General features: G+C 37.6%; 3 protein-coding genes across 3 annotated transcripts in view; 2 read left to right on the forward strand and 1 right to left on the reverse strand.

Annotated features, from left to right (window-relative positions):
* LOC134751041 (dystrobrevin beta) overlaps positions 1 to 24,200 on the reverse strand; it is a 92,468-nt gene that overhangs the window by 15,072 nt on the left and 53,196 nt on the right. The gene's annotated exons all lie outside the window — the stretch shown is intronic.
* LOC134751031 (uncharacterized) lies at positions 1,176 to 7,989 on the forward strand. Its single transcript, XM_063686363.1, has 3 exons — positions 1,176 to 1,272; positions 5,464 to 5,806; positions 7,845 to 7,989. Exons 2-3 carry the CDS (start codon positions 5,476 to 5,478, stop codon positions 7,970 to 7,972), a joined length of 459 nt encoding a protein of 152 aa, XP_063542433.1. The 5' UTR covers positions 1,176 to 1,272; positions 5,464 to 5,475; the 3' UTR covers positions 7,973 to 7,989.
* LOC134751132 (uncharacterized) lies at positions 12,560 to 14,066 on the forward strand. The gene is made up of 2 exons (XM_063686492.1): positions 12,560 to 13,575; positions 13,947 to 14,066. Exons 1-2 carry the CDS (start codon positions 12,601 to 12,603, stop codon positions 13,950 to 13,952), a joined length of 981 nt encoding a protein of 326 aa, XP_063542562.1. The 5' UTR covers positions 12,560 to 12,600; the 3' UTR covers positions 13,953 to 14,066.

A 24,200-nucleotide genomic window follows, 5' to 3' on the forward strand; every position in this document is an offset into this window, starting at 1 on the left:
AACCTGTATTTATTGCTTTGCTATGTAGATTTCGGTTCCTATTAGTTCCTGTTCCTAGTTTTTTTTAACTTGCGCTCAATTAAAAGTGAATAACTGAATACTGTATGAGGAAATGAGGTCAAATCAAATTCTTTTGTTTTTCAAAGATGTTCGAAAAGTAATTATTAAATTACTGCACCATGCCGCAGGGGGATATTTTTTAGTATTTTATTTTTAGGTTAGTGTTATTTATTTTTAGATATAACTTTTAAGTTTTATGTAATGTAATATACTTTAACATTAACATAATAAAGAAACCTTTGTTACTACATACTTACTCACTTACCGTTGGCTCAGCGACCCAAAATAAGACTTGGCCTCCGATACAAGACAGCGCCACTTTTCTCGATCCTGTGCGACCTCTCGCCAATGATGGCAATGATGGTTTGATGGTAACATTTAATTATTAAATCGATATCGACGTTATTGTTATAAAATAATAACATTTATAACGATAATAAAATTGATGAAACAACAGTTTATCTTTATGCTGGCCGTATGTTGCAGTTTTTGAATGCATCACAGATGGTATAGTATGATATGTGTGCAGATAAATAATTTTTTCTCAAAAATGGACGGCAAAGTCGACGTTGCCGGTTAAAAAGTTGGTCGCGAAGTGCGTAGTTTATGGTCAGTCAAAAAAATTAAAAAGTTAAAAACATTGCAGTCTCGATTTTGGGACTGCAATGTTGCATACAAATTCCATTATTTGTCGAGTTGCAAACTTTTTAAAAGTTGAAGTAGCCATATCTAATGAAGGCATAGGCCCATTAAACAGCCAAACAGATGATCAGTACTTATTATTATAATGTTGGTACCGCGACTATTTAGGTGTCTCAAATGGGTTGGCGTATTTTCAGCAGAAAAATACACTTCTATTTTTAATTAAAAAAATAAAAAGGCGGCAAAGCAAATATTTTTACTTTTTTCTGTGAAAATATATACATAAGAACGTTGCATTTATTGCGCCATTTTTGAGAAAAGCACTATATATGACTCGGCTGGAAGGCTACTTGCTGGCTTCGGATTCAATTAAACGGACTCCCAAGGTCGTCCGCTTAAAACGAATCCTCAGCCAGCAAGTAGCTACTTCCGAACCTCGACAATAATGTACTATTACACACTACGCTGCAGATATTTTGTTAAAGCGTACAGCAACACTGATCGTGTTCCTTTCAGTAGTTAAAGGTTGTGTTCGCGTGTAGCCGTAGGTGTGTCTTAAAGTTTTCAACGGTAAGTTTTTAAAAATTTAAATCTTTTTTACAAAATTTAAAAAAGGAGGATCAAAGTGTAGCTGCATAAAATTTTTCAATGATAAGAATTTCCGAAAATTTCGAAACTGAGGGTTCAGAATGGCTTTATTTTTCTTACAACAGTAATGATAGAATCAGCCTTTAGGATTTTCTGTAGGTAAAGGAGAAGTTTAATTTAGCTGTAGATATCATCTTTACAACTTTCTTCGAAAATTCCTTAATTTATTTTAAAACAAAATCCCCTCAAATGGCCTTATTTCTGTTAGAATATTATTGATAGAATCACTGGGTTTTATCATTCGGATTTTCTGTAGGTAGGTACCGTAAAATGGTCCTACTTTGCTCCTTGGTGGGTAACTATGCCCCAATTCAAAAAAAGGACAACGATATATTCAAACATAATATTTCTATATTATTATTTATATACTCAGATAAACGAAATTGTATATTTCGAATTGCTACGTTAGTCATAAAATTAATCTCTCTTTTTTGGGCGGGACCTATTAATTTGGTGCATAATGGGGTAACTTTGCACCCCTAAGTAAACTATAGGTAGGAGCAACATTACCCCAAGCAATAGGTATCTTGTGCTCCTTATTCATAGCTTTGATTTATATAAAACAACGTTTCATAAAGTTGATTTACCGATAAAATATGTGATATAAGATGTTCTTCTTATTATTGAATTCGTCTGAATATTTAATAATGAAAAGTTTAAAAAAATATTCAAAATTTCCTTAAAGTGGAGCAAAGTAGGACCATTTTACGGTAGGTCCAAAAACTTTCATTTGTTATCTCTCGTCTTAGTCGTATACTTAGTCTTAAAAGAGTAATCGTGGTCATTGAGGTCGATGTACGGCCTGTTTAATTGTTTCCCGCCATTGTTCTATATTTATTGCATTCCGTACGCACGGGTTTAACTTGGTATAAACAAAGATATATGTAACTCCGTATATGATAAGTAAAAAAAAAACGTGCGCCGGAAAATTAAGAAAAATTCATGTCCGAATAGATGGCGCCATACCTTTGCAATATACTCGTGTAAATGGCGTTTAACAATTTTTACACATATCAGTGAAAAAACATGGGTTTAAGTCAGCATATGCTGTTCTAAAAAAAAAACTTTTATCCATATACAAGTATGAAGGATATCCTAAGCATATTTAAACGACTTAGTAAGCGAGCTATTTCACGCATGTGCAGCGGGAGGTAAAGTCCATTATTCTCCCATGGGAGTTTTTTTTAATGTGTCACTAACTCGTACGAACCAAGTAGGTTCTAAGTAAAATATGTACTTGTTAAAAGTCAAGGTATAAAATGAGTTATACTTTCAAAATGCTAACGTTTATAATTTTATTGTTTTGTTTATGTCTAAACAATATTTGTGCCTTTTTTAACCAAAAGGGTACTTATTGTCGGTTCTCAATAAGGCGCTATTTCCATATAGCTTCAATTCAAAATCAACCTTATCGACCAGCGACAATGTGGTACCTTTTGGTTGAAAACGTCACATTTAATTTGATTACTTTAATAGCTGTCTAAAATATTCATAATCGTCATAATCATAATAATAATCATTTATTTGCACATAAAAAGGGTTTTACATAGAAGGTATTATAAAAGTTGAGTACATGTCCTAGCCTTTTACACAATTTTCAATCGTGGCTGAATGCCGAAGGCCTTCGATGCCTGTCAAGAAATGACAATATGGCGGACGAATGTTTGAAATGTCACCGTATTTAATAATTATTTTGCTTAAAATTTAGTTTTTTCTTTGCAAGTGTGATGAAAAACATTATGTGTAACTCCGGGGGTAAGAATATTGTAAACTTGAGTCTTTAATTCCCTCCAGTGAATTATAAACCTTGTTTACATATCGCTAACCCCCCTTGTTGCACAGTATACTATTACAAGGGGGCAAAGTTGTTGTTTAACCGCTTGACACCCGAGAAAGGGAAAGATTCCAAAATCAAATCCACATTCCACATGAACGTTATTAAATATGTATCATTCAAAATCATCATTTAAAAGTCAATCCTACCAGCCAACATAAGGAAACAACTCAAAATTTACATTTAATTACTTTGCCTCACATGTGGATAAAATGCAACTTTCTCATCAGTTTTTGAACAATCAAGCGAGCCTTTACCAGCTGGAGTGATGAAAATATAACTGTTGAACTTTCCACGACGCAAACTGTAACCGAATACTCATAACATTAAACATGTTACAGTGTATTGAGACAAAAGAAACCGTTCACAGTAGCTTTATTCACAGTAGGCTCAGCCATCTTGAAAAAAATCTAAATACTAAATCGGCAAATAAATCCATAGAGGAGACTGGAGAGACATGAATACTTGATTCTAGGGGACACTTGTCCATTAAATTATAAAGTTATATTAAATTTAAAACAGATCCTTAATAGAAATTCAAACTACTACGTTATCAAAATCAGAACATTTCGGCGATTGGTTCCTTTTAAGACAGTTATTTTTCATTTATTAACAATTAATTATGGTTATATTATAATTTAAGTGACCAAGTCTTTCCTATAATTGTGACGTTTTCAATCAAAAGGTACCACATTGTCACTTATTGACAACCGACAATAAGTACCCTTTTGGTTGAAAATGGCACAAATGTTGTTTAGACATAAACAAAACAATAAAATTGTAAACGTTAGCATTTTAGGTCGTTACTCTGCCACTGATTCGTACTAAGCGCTACGCATCCAGCTTTATCATGCGAACGGCTAAGGAGTGGAATTCACTTCCCGCAAATCTATTCCCAGTCCACTATAACTCGGATCTTTTTAAATCGAGAGTGAATAGACATTTTTTAGCTAAGCATGATCCACCCTAGACTGCATCGGCACTTACCATCAGGTGAGATTGTGGTCAAATGCTTGCCTTTATTTAATAAAAAAAAAATTGAAAGTATAACTCATTTTATACCTTTCGGCGCTATTTCCATAAAGCTTCAATTCAAAATCAACCTTATCGACAAGCGACAATGTGGTACCTTTTGCTTGAAAACGACACAATTATTGAACCTGCTTACAAAGTCGTATGTATCTCTTAGTTACTTAAATGCAAACCGAAACCGAAACGTCATAACATCAGACATGTAATAGCAGCCACTATTGTGTCAAAAGTATCGTAAGCGAGACGATTAAATGTGTTAGAACGTGGCACAATGTTAAAAAAGCCGGCCAACTGCGAGTTGGACTCGCGCACGAAGGGTTCGGTACCATTACGCAAAAAACCGGCCCAGTGCTAGTCGGACTCGCGCACCGAGGGTTCCGTACAAACTTGTAGGTATATAAGTAAAAGTTCACCCATCACGACAATCGAGTCATATTTTTTGATATGAATTTCAATTTAATACCTCTACGCGTTCATGAGGAAAGGGGTAGTAAGTTTAAAATTATTAAAAATATTTTTATTATATGATGTAACTAAAAATTTACGGTTTTCGCAATTTTTCCTTTATCTGTACTAAATTTCAAGATTCTGAGTTCACGGGAATCTTTGATTCCCTTGCGAGTGTCGAAAATTTGCGGCATAAACGGTTGCCTTAGAAGTTTGATTTTTTCACAGCTCCAAGGGACAGTAGACCTGAGTATTTGATATAATTTCCAGCTTGATACCTCCACGCGTTCCTGAGAAAAAGGGTCTTGACAGACAGACAGACGGACGGACGGACAAGAAAGTGATCCTATAAGAGTTCTGTTTTTTCCTTCCGAGGTACGGAACCCTAAAAACGGCAAAAAATCACGTTTGTTGTATAGGAGCCCCACTTAAATATTTATTTTATTCTGTTTTTAGTATTTGTTGTTATAGCGGCAACAGAAACAAATCATCTGTGAAAATGTCAACTGTCTGGCTATTACGGACAGACAGACAGACAGCGGAGTCTTAGTAATAGGGTCCCGTTTTTACCCTTTTGATACGGGACCCTAAAAAGATTGAATTTGTTGTGACTGAAATTTGACAGCTACAAGTAGGGCTCGCCGTATTCTGTGTTGGCTGACATTTGTCACTTCAGCTTTCAGCTACCACAAAACATATGGAAATCGTCAACCAGTTTGGCTGTCAATCGACACGATTTTTATTAGGCTTCACACCTATTCTAAAATTATTATCTTTAGTTAAACAGTTTTTTTTTTCAGATTTAATTCAATATGAAGTTCATCACATTTTCCATGATCATATTCGGAGCTATCGCCATCAGTAAATCATCAATAATCCCCAGCAACAAAGATATATATGTTCTGGACCAACCTACATCAAATATTTATATATCCCTACTACCAATAGAAAACCCAAGCAAAAATACTGGAAATGAACCTAAAGAATTGAACATTTTACGTCAAGAAATGAAAGAGATTATGAAGAGGATATGCGGGCAAGATGTCAAGTCGGGAAAAATGGAATCGGACATGTATACTTGTGCGATTAAGACCGTCACTTCGTTCATTGGATGTATGCATATGGATACAGATGGTTTGAAAGGTAGGTGCTAGCAAGTAGTTAATTTTTATCAAAGACGAAAAAGTTGCTGTTTAACTCCTCGTGCTAATATTCTAGAGTTGTGCCGTTCCCGGTAACATTCCCCATTTTGTATGGGGAAATTTCTCGCTCGGTAACATTCCCCATACGAATTGGGGAATGTTACCGAGAAGGGCACAACTCTATAATATTCATACCCGAGCAAGAGATTCCAAAATTTTACCACGAGCGTAGCGAGTGGTTCAAAAAGTGGAATCTTAAGCGTTGCGAGGGTTTCAAAGCACGAGAGTTAAACAAACTTTGCTACCGAGTGAAACACAAAATGTTTCACCACACCAACACGAGGAAAATACTAACTGTAAAACATTATACTCTGATTTGTAATTAGATTCCAAAAAACTAACCTCACTCAGATCCTTTTTCTTTCGTAATAATGGAAAATATGTAAAGAAGTAAACTCAAATTTCCCTTTTACATACTCTAGCATTTAAAATAAATATAGATCATTTTAGCTTTGTTTAGTTTCTTAAAACATACGGAAAAGAGAAAAAGTGAGGTTAGTTTTATGGAATCTTAATTACAAATCAGAGTATAGATATGAAATCTAAATGAATGCTATTAAATATTCAGGTGTAATTCAAAATTATAAGTTTAAAGTAAACTCCACCAGCTATCATGAGAAAATAACTCACAATTTGCATCAAATAACTTTGCCATTCTTGTGGATAAAATGCATCTTACTCATCAACTCATCATTTTTAGGGTTCCGTACCCAAAGGGTAAAACGGGACGGGACCCTATTGCTAAGACTCTTCTGTCCGTCTGTCTGTCACCAGGCTGTATCTCATCAACCGTGATAGCTACAGTTGAAATTTTCACAGATGATGTATTTCTGTTGCCGCTATAACAACAAATACTAAAAAGTACGGAACCCTCGGTGGGCAAGTACGACTCGCACTTGTCCAGTTTTTTGGAGAATAAAGAGTGATTTTACAAGCTGTAGGTGGAGCACAGGAGCGGCGCGAGAATATCTCGCCCGCGAGACAGACTACCCATCCCTCTCTACTTAATACATGCAGTTAGAAAAAAACGGGTAGTCTATCTCGCGGCCGAGATACTGTCGCGCCGCTCCTGTGCTACGCCTACAGCTCGTAAAAGCACTCTTTTTTCTTTAAAAAAATTACGAGAAAAAAAGATATTCATTTATTATTATACGTAGGGTATGTTTGTGTAAAGCGTCCTCATTCAGTCGGTTAAAATGTAGCACATGTCACTCGCGTCATAAAAACGATTCAATTGATACATTCAAATCGGCTCAGTAACTATGACGCTACCGAAGGGACATAATTATGAACCTTCTTATAAAGAAGAGACGCTTAGAACAAACAATTTCGTACATTAACCCGCCTGTTCTTATATCTATCGCACTCGAGTAATTATACAGTGTGGAAAAAAATATGGGCCCTGGAGGAACAGTACCTCAAAACCTTAAGTTAGCACTTAAATGGGAAATTCTTTTATTTTTAAAAAGAAACAAAACTGCATTCAAAGATTTTTTTTAATTCGCTTCCCTCGCCCGGGAATAGAATCGACTAAAAATTCGAAAAAATACTAAATATGCGATTTTATGGATATTTTGTACGACAGACGAGTGTAAGACCTAATGTTTCTTGGGGAAATTTTAACATTAACGTGAACTGTATCGACAAAAGGACTAAAATAGAATTTTTTTTTTAGTTTATTCGCTATTCGATTCCCAGGCGATACAAGCGAATTTAAAAAAAATGTGTAAATGCAGTTGTGTTTATTTTTTCAAATAAGATAATGTTTCCTGTAAGTAAAATGAGCTAACTTTTCCCTTCAGGGGGCCTATACATCTTTTCCATACTGATAGTCTGTATAGCTGTCCCGCCCATGATGCCGGCTGTCAATGTAACTGTGCGAGCGGGACAGCAATATAATTAAGCACGTGCGATAGAGGTAGCAACAGGCGGTCTTCTTTAGTCGGGTTACGGGCTAAAACTTTTTTCTTCTCTTCCAGATACAGTTGATTCCGACCCTTTCATGAAATGCCTCAGCCAAGCAGTGAGCGTGTTCGTCAAATGCCTTATATCAAAACCTGCATTACTTGATAATTATGCTCCCAATGTAGTTATGCATATGAAATAGCTGTTTTATGAATAAACCTTGCTAAGTAACATTGTTGTTTGAAGGTTTGATCACCTATAGCCTTACTACGGCTGCCTCATCAGTGTCAAACTGAGATATTCGATAACGTCTGTATACATAACTAACTTCCTAATTTTTCTATACAGCTCGCTCGCACTAATATGCGTGTACGAGCGAGATAGAAAGTAAATTACGCACACGCTAGCGTATGTGTTAGTGGCCAACTAGTGGCAGTGGTGCTGGGCTGGGTTTGTTATGGGTTCTTTTCAACCACAGATTCATTAATTGTATAGGTGTACCTATACCTCGCGCGTCCAATGTAATATGGCAATTAGCCACTATAGCGTTGCTGCGAAACACTGAAAGTGGCTATTTGCCATATTTAAATTTTTTCGTCTGCCACTGTTACGGGAACTTTCGGGGGAGGTGTAATATGGCAATTAGCCCCTTTCAGTGTTTCGCAGCAACGCTACAGCGGCTAATTGACATATTACACCAATGATGCTCCCTATGACAAGTTTATTTTTAGGGTTCCGTACCCAGAGGGTAAAAACGGGACCCTATTACTAAAATTCCTCTGTCCGTCTGCCTTTCTGTCACCAGTCTTACCAGGCTGTATCCCTGTATCTCATGAACCCTGATAGCTAGTAAGAAAATTTCACAGATGATGAATATCTGTTGCAGCTTTAACAACAAATACTAAAAAGTACGGAGCCCGCGGTGGGCGAGTCGGACTCGCACTTTTAATATGGAGCACGTGTCACGTAGAATGTTTGTAGACATTTTTTGGGAGTGTAGCATGTACAGACTTTGGAGCCTATATCAAAAAGACAGAGCGAAGCGTGTGTCGTAAACTTTGCGCGTCGCTATCGGCAGGCGCTTATATTGCTTAGAACAATCATTTGTCATTGACGTCATTGTCCACTTCAAATACGATCTCGGTACAAGCTACACCATTTTTTTATTAAATTAATTTTGCATGTATTTGGGCATTTTTTTTATTTTTATTTACACGAAGGGTACATGCTTACAAACAAAATTTATGCATCGCCAAACTGTAACCAGTTTGTTGGCGATTGACGCGCTCAATAACAAAATGGAATCATGCACCTGAACAAAATAATTAACAGCTGAGACAGTAATCCTTATATATAACATAAAAACTAACATGCACAAATACCTAATAAGTAAATAAACTTTCCCAATGTTCAATTTTCTAAAAGGTATGTTTTTAGTCTCTTTTTAAGGACCGGCTTACTAAACATAGATTTATCTCTCAAGCACCCTATTTCGTTAAACAGCCTAGGCACTAAATATTTATTTAACCTTCTTCCATAATAGTTGACCGCTGGGGGCTGTATTAACTTCCCCTCTCGTACCCGTCTTGTGTTGTATTTATTAAATACTGGCCTTTTATGCTCATCTAAATAATAGTTTTCTAAAGCCATCAGGTATTTAATTTTCTTTTGTACGGGTAAAATTTTACATAGTGGGAATAACTCGCTATAATCTTTACACATATTTTTTATTTTACACCACATACATTTTTACATTTTTTATTTGATTTACACTATCATATCTTCAGATATGACATAGCACATTAATTTATTAAATCATTTGGGCAGCATACAAATATGTTGCCGGCAATAAATAAAATATAAAATTAATTATTATAAAAAAACAAAAAACCCGACTGCACACTAAAAAGAGGAAAACAAGCCCCACAAGAAATATTGTTTTATCAAATGCTAAAACCAAGCTATGGAATACCGTTTAAACACTATAAAATGCACTTGTGATATTAATATATATTATAATATATATTTAGTATTGTATGTTGTATGCTAGTATGTATTTTAATCTATAATATTATTTCTGTATTTTATGAGTAGACAATATGTTAAAAGTTTACTTTTTTAAATATTAATTTGTACATCCTATAAGTTTGTCTATCTGACCTGGCTATAGTTTTCCACTCATCTACTCGAAGGTTAGCTGGAAGAGATCCCTTATAGGGATAAGTTCGCCTTTGTACTTCCATTACTGTAATTTATTTTTGTAAACCTGTGTTGTGTACAATAAAGTGATTACTACTACTACTAAATCAGCTGAAATTTTCAGCGAACCAATTTCTGCGGATCAGTTAAATTGTAATCCAAAATAAAATAATCCGCTTACCCAGCACTGACTGCTTAACATAATTTGATTAATGGTGGATCGCTTTTACTGCCGATCAAATAATTATTTTGCCAACCAAATCAATTTAGAGCAGCTCATTATGACATTAATTGCGAACTGATTTTGAAATACTTGCTAACCTTAAGTTGCTGATCAAATACACATTTTGGCTGACCAAATATATATTTTTGTTCATCAAAATAGCAATATTTTGCAGATCGATTAAATAACACCCTTTTATATCTATTACTATTACTTAGGGCCACCTGCACCATTCACTAACCCGGGGTTAACATGTTAAACCTGGAGTTACTATGGTTACCAGTGGACGTGTGCACCGCGCCGGTGCGCCGCCGCCGCCGGGCTTTTTTGCCACGCCGCCGCCGCCGATAAATGATCAGCGTGAAATCGGCGTGACCTTAAGAGTTGTTAATTAGCTATTCCAAGTTGGTATTTGGAATACAATATGGATTTTGTTGTATTTTATATGTTACAGTTGTCAAATATACATCAATTACTAATTGAACAAACTATTGGACACACAAATTAAAGTAACTGAGTAATCCTAAGTATTCACCGTCAAGAAAGATGAGGGAGCAATAATATGAAGTAGGATTTTTTCCTGTTAATTGTGAATTCACATAGGTACGAAGGCAGAATGCACCGTCATGAAAAGACTTAAAACAATTAATAAGGCAACGAAAACACATGGCTCGTGTAGTGGAGTCCAGGTAAAATCTGCATACATTGATACATTACATTGATGTGCGAAAACTCTCGAGACCCTGAGATTAAAAAAAAAGTCGTGTGCCAAAAATTTCGAGAAACAGAGAGAACATTTTCCAGTCACTCGTTGCTATGGTTACAGTCACCAATTAACCAAACATTTTTCTAAAGCCCTTTCCATTATGGGCCATCTAACAAGAATGATAATATGACTTGGTACAAAAGGTCTTGTAACAAACTGTGCTACTATTGTCGCCTGTCTGACGGGAATAACAACAAGAAATACATCGAAAAGACGGCTCTTCTGAAGAAAATTGAACATGAAAGTTCTAGAGAGGTCTTAAGATCAACCATTCCAAGTCCAAACTCCAAAGTAATGGTAGTAGACAGGGCAAACATACTCCCAGTTACCGACGCACTCGGCAATTACGAAAAAGCGAACTAGTTTGTATATCTTGGGTTAATAACCAGTGCCGGCGGTTGCACCGCCGAGATACACCGCAGAGCTGGCATGGCTAAGAGTGCAGTGGCTAACCTCGACAAGAACTGGAAGAACAGAGGTATTCAACGTGCAACTTAAGTGCGCTTGGTACGAGATCTCGTCTTTTCAATATTCCCGTATGGTGCCGAAACGGTATGGTCTCAAAAAGTGTGAAGTGGCAAAGGTTGGCGCTTTTGAGATGTGGTGTCAATGAAGACTGCTGCTTATACCTTGTACAGCTAGAAGAACAAACCCCTCCATTCTTAGAGAGCTCAATATCGCCAGATCGCCCACTCAGCTCTTTCCAACATGCCATTAGTGAGCCATGAGATTCTTTGGACATATTATCGAACGCATGGTGTGGAGAAACACATGAATTTAGGCCGAATGAATGGCCAACGTGCTCGAGTTGGAGCATGTGAGATGGTCGAACGCTATGAAGAGGTCGGCTTGCGGCAGTCTGCACCGTGCAGTCCACACGGGTTATGACCGCGCGAAATGGAGACAAATTACATGTGATCGCGATCCTCAGCAATTAGAAAACGAGAAAGAAGATAAACCTCAGTAAGCCTGGTGCTTGTATGTACGACAAGAAAACCGTTAAAAGAAAGCCATATCAGTCCACCACAAATTTCCAGGATTTTTTAGTTTGTTAAAGTCCGTCATTTTTAATACGATAAACCATGGAAATCATGAGAAAATAGAGAGTTACAGATCGGATCGTAGGTCATTGTGACCAGGAAACCCCTTAATCCAAGTTACTAGGGAAATCAAGTTATTATACCTATCCTATATTATTCATTTACAAAAAATTTACTCACAGCCTATTCAAAACTATTAGTTCACTGGAATCACTGGCCAGCAACCTGGATTGATCAAATTTTCAAGAAAAACAACTAATGATTTGTCTTAACAAACCTAACAGTCAAGGTCACGCCGATTTCACACCGAAATCAATCGGCGCACACGTCTAGTTACCAGTACAATTTGACACTGGATCGTTAACCCAGTGTCAAATTGTACTGGTAACTAGACGTTAACCCGTTTTACCGGTTAACCCCGGGTTAGTGGTGTAAGGATGGTGTGATGTATGTAGGTAGATATAGACAACGATTGACGTGTGTCAAAAGACTTGTAAGGTGCCTATTATTGAGCTATACCTATCCGCCACCTAGTCCCTCAGTGTATTACAGTGGCGACAGGCAGTGATCATTAAATTTCGCGTGTGCAGTAAGCAGTAAATATGTCTATCGGCAAGCTACACGAATTTAACGTCAGCAATGGCGCGTGGTCATCGTACATGGATCGAGTGGAAATGTACTACAAGGTCAACAAAGTGCAAGACGAAATGAAAGTGCCAGTATTGATTGCAGCGATGGGAGATGAGGCGTATGAGCTTCTGGAGAACTTGGCCAGTCCTACAAAGCCATCGGACCTAACCTTAGCTAAAATAAAGGCATTAATGTCAAATCATTTGCAGCCAACACCGTCGTCGCTAGCGGAAAGATACCGGTTTCGACAAAGGCGGCAAAATGGCGGTGAAAATGTATCTACGTATGTGGCGGAGTTGAAAAAGCTGTCCAAGCATTGTAAATTTGCCTCAGAATTAAATGGAAATCTAAGGGATCAATTCATATGTGGCTTAAGTAGCGATTTAATTAGGCAACGGCTTTTTGCGGAGGACGACGACATAACCTTCGCATCTGCAGTCAAACTTGCAACATCATTGGAGGCAGCAGAGAGGGACGCAGCGTTAGTGGAGCAGTCAAAGGTAACGGGTTCGAGCGGGACGGGAGATGCGCAGGCGGTTATGTTTGCGAGTCGGGCGAGATTGAGTACATTCAGCGGAGGACAATCGCGGGCGCCTGTAGTTACGCAACAGCGGCGAAACGCAAATTTTAATGGCCGCCAAGAGAGGCACTGCGAGGCCTGTGGCGCGCGCAGTCATAATTACGCGGATTGCAAGTTCCAGGACTATGTGTGCAGCAAATGTCAGCGCACAGGCCACTTGCGGCGGGTGTGTCCGAACTGGGGCGCGGCACCGGGAACCGCGGGCCGTGTCGGAGCGCGGGCGCCGGCCCGGCGCGGAGGGGCAGCGGCGGCGGCGCCGGCGCGGAGTGCCATGCATTTTGGGGTGGCCGATCACGAACCGAGTGAGGATTACGGCGGAGACATCGAGGAAGAATTACATCATCTATGTTTAAATAACTACCCGGCGGTGAGTTTACCGATATGTATAGACAATACAGTTATTAATATGGAAGTAGATACGGGTACGGCGATTTCGTGTATCAGTAAGGCCACATATGACCGATATTTTTCCCATATAAATATAGAAACTGATAAAACTGTGTTCAATTACTACACTGGGCCCCCAATTAGGCCTTTAGGTGTCATTAGACCCATAGTGACCTACAATGAGTGCAGTAAACAATTGGAGTTGTTTATTATTGAGGGGGGCTCGACTTCTTTGTTGGGCAGGCGGTGGTTGGTCGAACTAAATATTAAAATACCTAAGTTAAGATGTAATTACGTAATAGATGAGACTAGCGGACAAGGTAAACAAGACATTGTGAATTTGCTCGGCAGATATGAGGCGTTGTTCAGCGACGGACTGGGGCGGTACAAGGGCGGCAAGGCGACCTTGAGGGTGCGGGAGGGCGCAGCACCGGTGTTCCATCGCGCACGCCCGATGCCGTACGCGCTGCGCGAGCGAGTGGACACCGAACTGGACGCCATGCTGAGCGCCGGCGTCATCGAGCCCGTCGACTGCTCGGACTGGGCATCCCCACTGGTACCTATTAATAAGCCGGATGGCTCCCTTAGAATTTGTGCAGACTATAAAGCTACTTTAAACCCGTATTTGTTGGTCGACCGGTATCCTCTCCCTAAAATAGAAGATGTTCTGGTAAATTTAAATGGCAATATGTACTATAGTAAAATTGATCTTTCACAAGCGTACAACCAAATTGAATTGGACGAGTCTAAACGTTATACGGTTATAAACACCCACCGAGGGTTGTTTCAGTATAATAGACTGGTGTACGGCCTATCATCTAGTGTAGGGATATTTCAGCGTATTATGATAAATTTATTGGGTAACATACCTAATGTACAAATATTTTTAGACGATGTTATTATAGGGGGGCAAACTAAAACGGAACATCTACAGGCTTTAGAAGCGGTTTTTCAACGTCTACTTACTAACGGATTGAAGTTAAGGAAAAATAAATGCGTTTTTTTTGGCTAAGGAAGTGATATACTTAGGGTATGTAGTTTCGAGGGAGGGCATCAAACCAGATACAACAAAGATAAAGGCGATTCTGCAAATGTCACAACCTCGTAACGTATCCGAGTTAAGGTCGTTTTTAGGGACAGTAAATTTTTTCGGTAGGTTTATTAAAAATCTCAGTTTAATATTGTCGCCTCTTTATAAACTATTAAAAAAGGAGGCGGAGTGGCACTGGAGCAAGGAGTGCGGGGAATCTTTCGCGCAAGTCAAACAATTGTTGGCGGGCGCAAAAGTATTAAGGCATTATGATCCAAGTAAACGTTTGATAGCAACTTGTGACGCGTCACCACGGGGGGTGGCGGCGGTTTTGACCCAGATTGGGCCGGACGGCGAACGCCCGGTCGCATACGCATCTCGTACTTTAAACAGCGCGGAGGAGAATTATTCGCAGATACACCGCGAAGCCTTAGGTATTATTTTTTGTGTAAAGAAATTCCACCAGTACCTTTACGGACGTCATTTCACATTGCGCACAGATCATAAACCACTAGTATCAATATTTGGACCACATACGGGTATACCGACCATGACAGCTAGCAGGATGCAGCGGTGGGCAATAATATTATCAGCTTATGACTACGAAATTGAATATGTGAATACGAAGGATAACTGTGCAGACGGGTTGTCTAGATTACCGAATGCCAATGAGACACGGAACAATTTAGGTGATGCGATTCCCGAGCAAACATATCTCCATTTCGCGCAAGACGCGTTGCTGTTAGATTATAATAAGATAAAGTATTACACTATGCGCGATCCAGTTTTGGCTAGAGTGTTAACTTTTATTCGCGAGGGTTGGTCGGATAGTTGTGATTTTGATACGTTGAAACCATATTTTAACCGAAAGTCAGAATTATATGACGAGCTCGGATGTGTTATGTGGGGGCACCGGGTAGTAATACCGGAGAAGTGCCGCGATAAGGTTTTAAGAATTCTACATGAACCACACATGGGTATAGTTAAGACCAAGGCGTTGGCCCGTAGCTATGTGTGGTGGCCGGGCCTCGACGAGGCGGTGGAGGCGGCGTGTCGCGAGTGCGCGCCGTGCGCCGCGGTAGCGAGCGCCCCGCCGCGGCACACGCCGCGCTGCTGGCCGTGGCCAACGCGAGCATGGACTCGGGTACATGTGGATTTCTTGGGCCCTTTCCACGGAAAAACTTATTTAATAGTAGTGGACGCCATGTCGAAATGGGTCGAAGTATTCCAGGTTCCCAGCACGGCCGCCGTTACAACCATTGAAAAATTAACCGAATTATGGGCTAGATGGGGAATACCTAAACAATTGATAAGCGATAACGGCCCGCCGTTTACGAGCACAGAGTTTTCGAATTTTTTAGCCTTAGACGGCGTAGAACATATTTTTACGGCTCCTTATCACCCGGCCTCTAATGGGGCGTCAGAAAATTCGGTTAAAGTAATTAAGCAAGTTATAAAAAAAGCAGTTATAGAAAAAAACGACATTCTAAACGCCATCAACACATATTTAATTTATTATCGCAATACGGTGCACAGTTCCACAGGCGAGAGCCCCGCGATGCTCATGACCGGTAGGCAATTGCGAACGCGTTTAGATTTGTTAAAACCGGATGTAAGTTTGAAGGTAGCTAAAAATCAACAGCGGCAAACTCGCTTGGCAGGAGGGTCGGAACGGAAGGTGGAAATAGGTGAGGACGTTTGGTATCGTAAATATCTCAAAGGAGATAAATGGCAACCGGGTAAGGTGTCAGAGGTTTTAGGTGATACGGATTATAACATAACCGATTGTCAGGGTAACATTATTCACCGCCATATCGACCAATTAAAACGGAGAGCGAGGGGTTCTATAGTCTGTCCAAAAAGTAGCGAGGAAAGTAGTGAGACAATGGCCACGAACCCATTCCCAAATTTGCCACCGGAACCCAGGGTTGAGCCGATAACGCCGCGAGCGAGTACCAGTGGGCTCAGGAGCCAGACGGCGGGACCCTCGACGCCGTTGTTCGATGCTTCGCCGGCGCGAAGTATGGCGGAAGGGGAGGAAGTGGGCCTAGAATGCTATTCCACGCCCGGAAAGGATCCGGGGAGTGGTAATGAGCAACTTGATCAGCCGACGACCCCCCTTGTACCGGCCCGGTCGCGGCCCCTTAGAGAATGTAGATTGAAAAAGCCATCATATAAAGTATAAGCACGAGTAGATACTTATATGGGTTAAATAGGTTTAATAGTAGTAATAAATTATTAATAATAGTAAATTCCCATTGCTTAAGTGTAAATAAAACATTGGCTTGTAGTATTGTATAACGGAATTTAACTTGTAATGCAATGTAAGTAAATATAAGCTATGTTACATTATGTGACATCCGGGTAGAAATATATTGTTTGGGTTAAAATACAATAAACTCACATACGTAGCATTTATGGATAAGGTTACGTCTACGAATAATTAAACCATTCTGAATCGTACTTCTTGAACATAAGATCCATAATTAAACTCATAAAGGTTGGTTATTGTTAGACGAACGGGTCCTCCCGTTAACACGGTGTACTCGTATTCGTATGGGTATGTAATCTACAGAATGCATCTACCTGATTTACAATTTATTGAAGTTTAGTAGAATTAAGTTTATAAGTATGTACACATTTGTGATGCTACCTCTTAGTATTAATTAAGTGTGGAGAAGTGTGATGTATGTAGGTAGATATAGACAACGATTGACGTGTGTCAAAAGACTTGTACCTACTCAGTCCGGAATAAACGCTCGAATAGTAAGGTGCCTATTATTGAGCTATACCTATCCGCCACCTAGTCCCTCAGTGTATTACAGATGGGACCCAAGACAGAAGTAAAACACAAGACTGTCGGTTAAATACTGAAGATATAATGCCTTAATTTAAAAGATACAATCCTTTATATACTAAATTATGATAGGATTAAACGAACTTACCTGAAGTGAAGTTCAATCCTGATTATATGAAGTATTTAGTCCTGGATAATTTTAACAGTGTAGTAGTCTCGATCGCTGGCCAATCTGACGCGAATTTAGAGTCGCCGAGATGAAAGAAAAAATTACCAACTGTCACGATGACATTCATATAGTTTAGAGTATTCATGCACTAAATGGGAAGTAACCATGGATTCATGGTTACTCGAGGAGGGTGGGGATACCCCTTATCCAGGACTAAATACTTCATATGATCAGGATTGAACTTCACTTCAGGTAAGTTCGTTTAATCCTATCGTTATATTCGTATTTAGTCCTGGATAATTTTAACAGTGTAGATGTTTAGAGAAGATAATTAAATAATTTGTAAAAATAAATGTCTCAAAAATCTACCCAAAAACAAGCACTTGTATTTTTGGCAAGAATATGTATATCTATATATTATCTATCATGGAAACCTATACCTATCTCTATATTCCATAAAAAAAAAAAATTAAGGCTAAATAAACAAGTAGCTATGAGAAATCTCAAAATATCAAAATCGGCTTTTGAGTTTCCTGGCAAAAAGCAGAGAAATTTTAAAAAATTCTCCGACCAATTACATGAGAATTACCAATAATAAAATTAGGTTTTGAACTTATACTACTTTAATGGGTAAATACTCTGAGAATCAGAGATTTATTTACTGCGTTCAAAGTTTTGAACATGTAAAGATAAGAGTTTTGAGTTTTGATGTAAAGATAATTCATATCTAACAAGAGCAGCAGACAGTAACAGAGTAGTTATCTGGAGCATCCCTTTATGCTTAAAACATTATGTTCACTGGTGAGACCTACCCATATACTATGATCTTTATCTTGACCAATGTGAGACATCATAATTAGAAAATGTAAAGAAAATATGTAATAATGTACCTATATTGCGGTATATAAATATAAAGCCTCCATAAAAGAAAGAAGACATGAGAACTGTCAAAGATAAAGATAAAAGATATTTATTTGTTACTATTTATCTACCCTTTATTTTCTTGTTGCTTGTCTAAGACACATCAGACAAGGTTTTAAGACATTATGATGCTATAGTTTTCTCTTATATTACATTTGTTTATTCCAATAAATACATATTTCATTTCATTTATTTATTCATAAACAATAATAAATTGAGTCTAGACAGTCATATTTTCGGGGCATCACCCAGTAAAGGAAAAACGTGGCGTGGCAGTCTTTATTATTAATTTTTCTTCTCTAAAGATTTTAAAGAGTATTGCTGTTTTAAATAAACATAAAAATAAAAGGAACTGTATTATTTGTTGAAACATGAAATATCTAAGACTGTAATTTTACTTTCAAAATCTCAAGTTGATTTATTATTTGTAACATACACCCTTAAGAAGACACTCATTGCTTCACATTCACGCAATTAAGCGTAATAGATTGTATCATGTCCATATTTTAAAGTCTGAATACCACTCTTCTTTTCCCAGACCTGGTGTATCTTGGGAGATTAGGACATGCTCGGAGTTGTTTAAACAACTTTCAACAATAGTACTAATAAATGTACATGGTGATTAAACATTAGATAGTTTATGTTGGAAGGGATTTAAGCACCCTTATTTAAAAAGTTGTTAAGAAACCACTTAACTAAGCTAAGTAAGTAATAGTCACTTACTATGCTATAAGGGGTAATATAAATAATACATCCTACACTTAAAATATTCTAAATTGCTTCCCTATCTAAAACAAGTTTCACATTGTCTTTTAATATATTTTATTTAATGTCTATATACATCTAGGAATATAAAAAGGTGATGCTGTTAGAGATAAAGAATCATATCTTTCAATTATTTGTTCTAGTATTTCTCAACCACTACCTACTGAATCTGACAAAAGATTATAAATGAGTTAGTAAGTAAGCAATTTGAACCGAAACAACCTATAATTTGGTTCAGATAATATAAATTCTTATTATATTGAAAATGTGTGAAATTACCACCACATATGTATGTGGATCGGTCTGTGGCGTTTCCTGCATAATTCCATAATAAAAACCATGAATCAATTACAACATAAGCATAAAGGTGCGTCTACGCTAGGCGAGCCGAGCACGAGCCGAGCACGAGCCGAACACAATTCGTCTAATGTGGACCGACTTACAAGCCTCGAACGAGCGCGCTGCGAGCGTTTCGTTCGTGCTCGTTTGCGTTCCGCCGGTTGTCGGTTTTTTGACGAACACAAAGGGATTTGCCTCGCGCTCGCAGTGCGCTCGTGGACGTGTTTAGTGACAGACGTCGGTCGCTCGAGCCGAGCATCATGGAAACGTGGACCGAAGATGCTTCTTTGCAATTAATTGATTTATATCAAAATAATTCATTGATATGGGACCCAAAACATGAGGATTACTATAAAAAAAATAAGAAGATTGATGCATGGTCTCGTATATCCCAAGAATTGAATAAGGATGTGGAATTGTGCAAAAATAAAATTATTAGTTTATTGGCTTCATATCGCCGAGAAAAAAAAAAGAGGATTTTGTTGAAAAATTTTGTTGCTTGGTTCTCATTTTATATAGATTTGTAGATCCCCATCGTCTTGGCCTTTTTCCTTTTTTGCTGACTACTGCTATAATAATCGCTGCAACAGCAGCGGCTGCCGCAATATTATTAACATCGTCCATATTCGTGCCGCGAGCACACTGCGGAAAACTACGTTCGAGGGAAGTAATCGTTGCAGGTTCGTTGTACGTCCACAGTTGACGCCGCGAACGACGAAGCCGAGAACGGCTCCGCTCGTGCTTCGCTCGTGCTCGGTTCGCCTAGCGTAGACGCACCTTTAGCCTTGAGAATCCGAAATACAATGAAAAACAGAAAATGACTATTCTCATTACATATCATAGTTATGAGTTATTATGAACAGAAAGTTTTTCTTAAATGCTCTGTTAAATGCCACAAATAATTTCGTAGATCAGTTTGGACAGTCTTACTGCTAAAAGGTCTTTCCAACTTCTGTTTGATCTATACTGAACATATTCATACAGAAAGTATATAAAAAACGATATAAATGAAATGCAACAATATGATCTGTTGTGAATTTTATTGTATTTGTGAAATTATTTCAATTCACTACTGATTATATAAATATAATTGATTAATTATATCATTACAAATAAAATAAAAATATATAGGAATTGCTCATTATGGCATAAAGCATATTTTTCTTTTTGGAATCCAATTCTTTTTTCCATCTCAGCTCTATTATCGATAATTGTCTTCATCAGGTCCATCATCATCATCATCCCCCAACCGTTTAAAGTAATTTTACAGTACCAAGAGGTATCAAACATTCGAACACTTTGGATAAGAATCTTTCTAGTACATACCTAACTAATAATGTTGTTTTATTTAATGTCTTAGGCTTAAAGTTAGTAGACCCTTCAAAACCAAACAATACCAGGTAACGGGGACACTAATGTTTAAATGTTGGGAAATGTGATATGACTATTGCATAATACCTATAAACCTACATTATTATCTACCTACCTACCTACTTATATAACCTACCTACCTATTTAATATTACTTACATATCCATTAAATTTCTATTTCCTTATCACAAATGTATCGAAATCTGAGCTCGTGCTAAATTGAACCCTACCATTTTGTGAAAGGGTTCCAAGCAATTGTAGGAAAAATGTTGCCACAATTTGCCTTGCCTTTATAAAAGGCCCAAAAGTTTGGTAAATAATTTAAATAAATGAGAGTTTGGAGCTTTGGACTTGCTCAGAATTTATAATTTATTGATATTAGACATCCATCCAATGGCTGACTGATTAAAATTTTCTATGTATAGTCTTTGGTATTGTAAGTACCCTTGTTCACCTACAGTTTTGTATTTTATACAACTTACTGTTCATTATCTGTAATTTGAAGGAGGAATAAACTCTTGATTTAATTCAATATATAATTCATATTTCTGAAGGAAATGGAAATTATGTCATGTTTGATTATTTTCATCAAAGGCAATTGGGCTTTGAGAACCTAAAAATTTTAATGCACAACTAACTGGGCTATCCGGGAACGGCGGGAACATATCAAGAATAAGAATAAGAAATATTATCATAATTTGTTGTGATATTTATATTTCTTGTGAGAGTGGCTAAAATAAATTAGTATTTATATTTATAATTGAATTGAATTGAGTAACCCTTAAAGGGTTATTTTTCCTTATGATATTAGAAGGAATGTATTAGTCAACATGTATGGCAATTTACCAAACTACCTGCAAAAGGAAAAAAAATCCGTTCTAACAATATGATATTATGAAATTTATGAAACAAGCTTAAGCTATAGGAAGCTTGTAAGAAGTGTTAATGAAAATAGTATATGCCATGAACCCCCAGATTTGATCTTCATAATAAGGCAGCTGTCTGGATCTTGTCCTTATAAAGGCTGATAGCATTCTTTTGCATATTAGTATAATATGAGTAGGTATGAAGACTATGAAGTGCACTACTGAGTCACTTATTTATTTACTGACTGCCTCTCTTCTGGATAAGGCTACAGAATTTTTGATTAGCAAAGGAATAATAAAAATGACATGCCTCAAAAGGGTTCAGCATATATTATAAGTGTTTGGTACAGACCTTAATCCAAATATTTTATTCCAGCAGCTTCCAGAATAATGTTATTATTTGTAAACAATAAGTCAGCACTTAATTAGCATACAATACTAGAATAAGCTAGTTGATATTTATGTACATGACACAGGACCCCGTCCATGACTGTGACAAGATGCGCTAAATTTGATCCAGATATTTGGGTTTCTTGTTAGGTCAATCTCAGCTGCTAATGTCATTATAAGAAATTAATTAGCTAGTAAAAGACATTTCGTGTATTATCATCCCACGGATGACGTGTTTCTGGTCATATATTTAATTCCATTTTATTATTGAATAGTCGGTTCTCTTACTTGTCCCACGGACGAAGGGCTTCTTGCTATTCAATGAGCATAGTAATTGAAGTCATTTTAAAAAGATCTGACCCTCGTTCCACGAACGAGGCACAATGTCGCCACGCGACATGTGGATATTTTTAAGCCAACATCTCCCAGAATGTCCCACGGACAAAGATAACATAACACCATGTCGCCATGCGACATATGGGTATTTTCAAGTCAACCCTTATACAATGTCCCACAAGGACATAGACAAACTCGTCACACGAGAATGTATAAGAACTAGATACAAAATTGTATAGGTATTTTATAATAAAGTGAGGATAAGTACATAAACTATTGTATCACACCTCCAAGTTTCCCCACGGGAACACTTTTAGCACCTTATAGTAGCAAGAATTTGGAAAATGAAGACTGCTTCAATTATCTCCTGATGATAATGTACTTACGTTCCGATATTTTATAACTTTCACTTTCCATGTGCACTTTGCACCGCATATCGTCTTTTTAGGTATAACTGCATTGATTATTACGGGAAAACTAAGAATTACTCAATAAAACATAAATTGTTCATAAAGCGACATGTGCGTTATATGGCGCGCGAAAAAGATATGAATGTCATCGTGACAGTTGGTAATTTTTTCTTTCATCTCGGCGATGTATATAATGTAATAAATTCGCGTCAGATTGGCCAGCGATCGAGACTACTACACTGTTAAAATTATCCCGGACTAAATACGAATATAATCTAGGTTAACTATGAATCACACTACTTGGGAGGTCTACACGTGAAAGGTGTCAAATGGTTGTTTACCTAAATTCCATTCCTTATATAGAGGAGAGTCATCTTACATTACTTTCCGTATAGGGATTACATTCCTAACCTAATATGGGGGAGAGTCATCTTACATGACTCTCCGTATATGGTACCGCTAAGCTATATGATCCTTATGATCTAATTACATGTTATTCGAATCCTATAAATACCTAATATTCTATGCCTACACTTCAGTGGAATGATGCAAGTGGGCTTTATAGATATAAACGGTTTTTAATATGACATGACATAAAGCTTGAACACGCCAAAATTTGGGCACACATTTTTGCTTATAATAGTTATCATATTTGTCACGGGTGGTTTAATTTTTTTTTTTTGTTAACAAACTAAAATCGCTATAGCATGAGGAACATATGATACCACAATAGTTGTCAATTCTATAATTCGTTTTCATAATAACGAGCTTTAAGGCGCTTCGCGCAGTTTTTGGCCAAAAACTGTTACTTTTTAGAGCTTATAACTTCTAAATGAGTCAACCAAAAATTATGAAAAAAATATATATGCATCTTCACTCTATGGACAACAATCGCAACATTTGACTTTTTTCCTGAAATTTGTAGTTTCACCGAAAAAAAAATAACACGACAGGCCGTTTTGCGGCTAACTTTGCTTATAACTTCTAAACGGCTTAATCGATTAAAATTATTTTTAAACTAACAAAAATGTTTTAACAGGTTCTACAAATGCAACATAGCTTTTCTTAATCAAAAAATATTTTCTTAAGAAATCGAACGTTTTTCCACATTTCATGCGTATGCAGCCTGAAAATGGCGTGGCCGGCAGTCGTGTGCCAGCTTTGAGACGAGGAGGCTGTGTCGCTCGTCGCCCCGTGCCTTCCTTGCACTAT

This window comes from Cydia strobilella, chromosome 21 (assembly GCF_947568885.1).
Source record: "Cydia strobilella chromosome 21, ilCydStro3.1, whole genome shotgun sequence".
NCBI lineage: Eukaryota > Metazoa > Arthropoda > Insecta > Lepidoptera > Tortricidae > Cydia > Cydia strobilella.

Bases quoted from the DNA above. Each gene is read 5' to 3' on its own strand.
- LOC134751031 (XM_063686363.1), top strand. From the start codon at position 5,476: ATGAAGTTCATCACATTTTCCATGATCATATTCGGAGCTATCGCCATC. The intron at 5,807-7,844 runs GTAGGTGCTAGC...CTTCTCTTCCAG, and splicing joins GGATACAGATGGTTTGAAAG to ATACAGTTGATTCCGACCCT.
- LOC134751132 (XM_063686492.1), top strand. From the start codon at position 12,601: ATGTCTATCGGCAAGCTACACGAATTTAACGTCAGCAATGGCGCGTGG.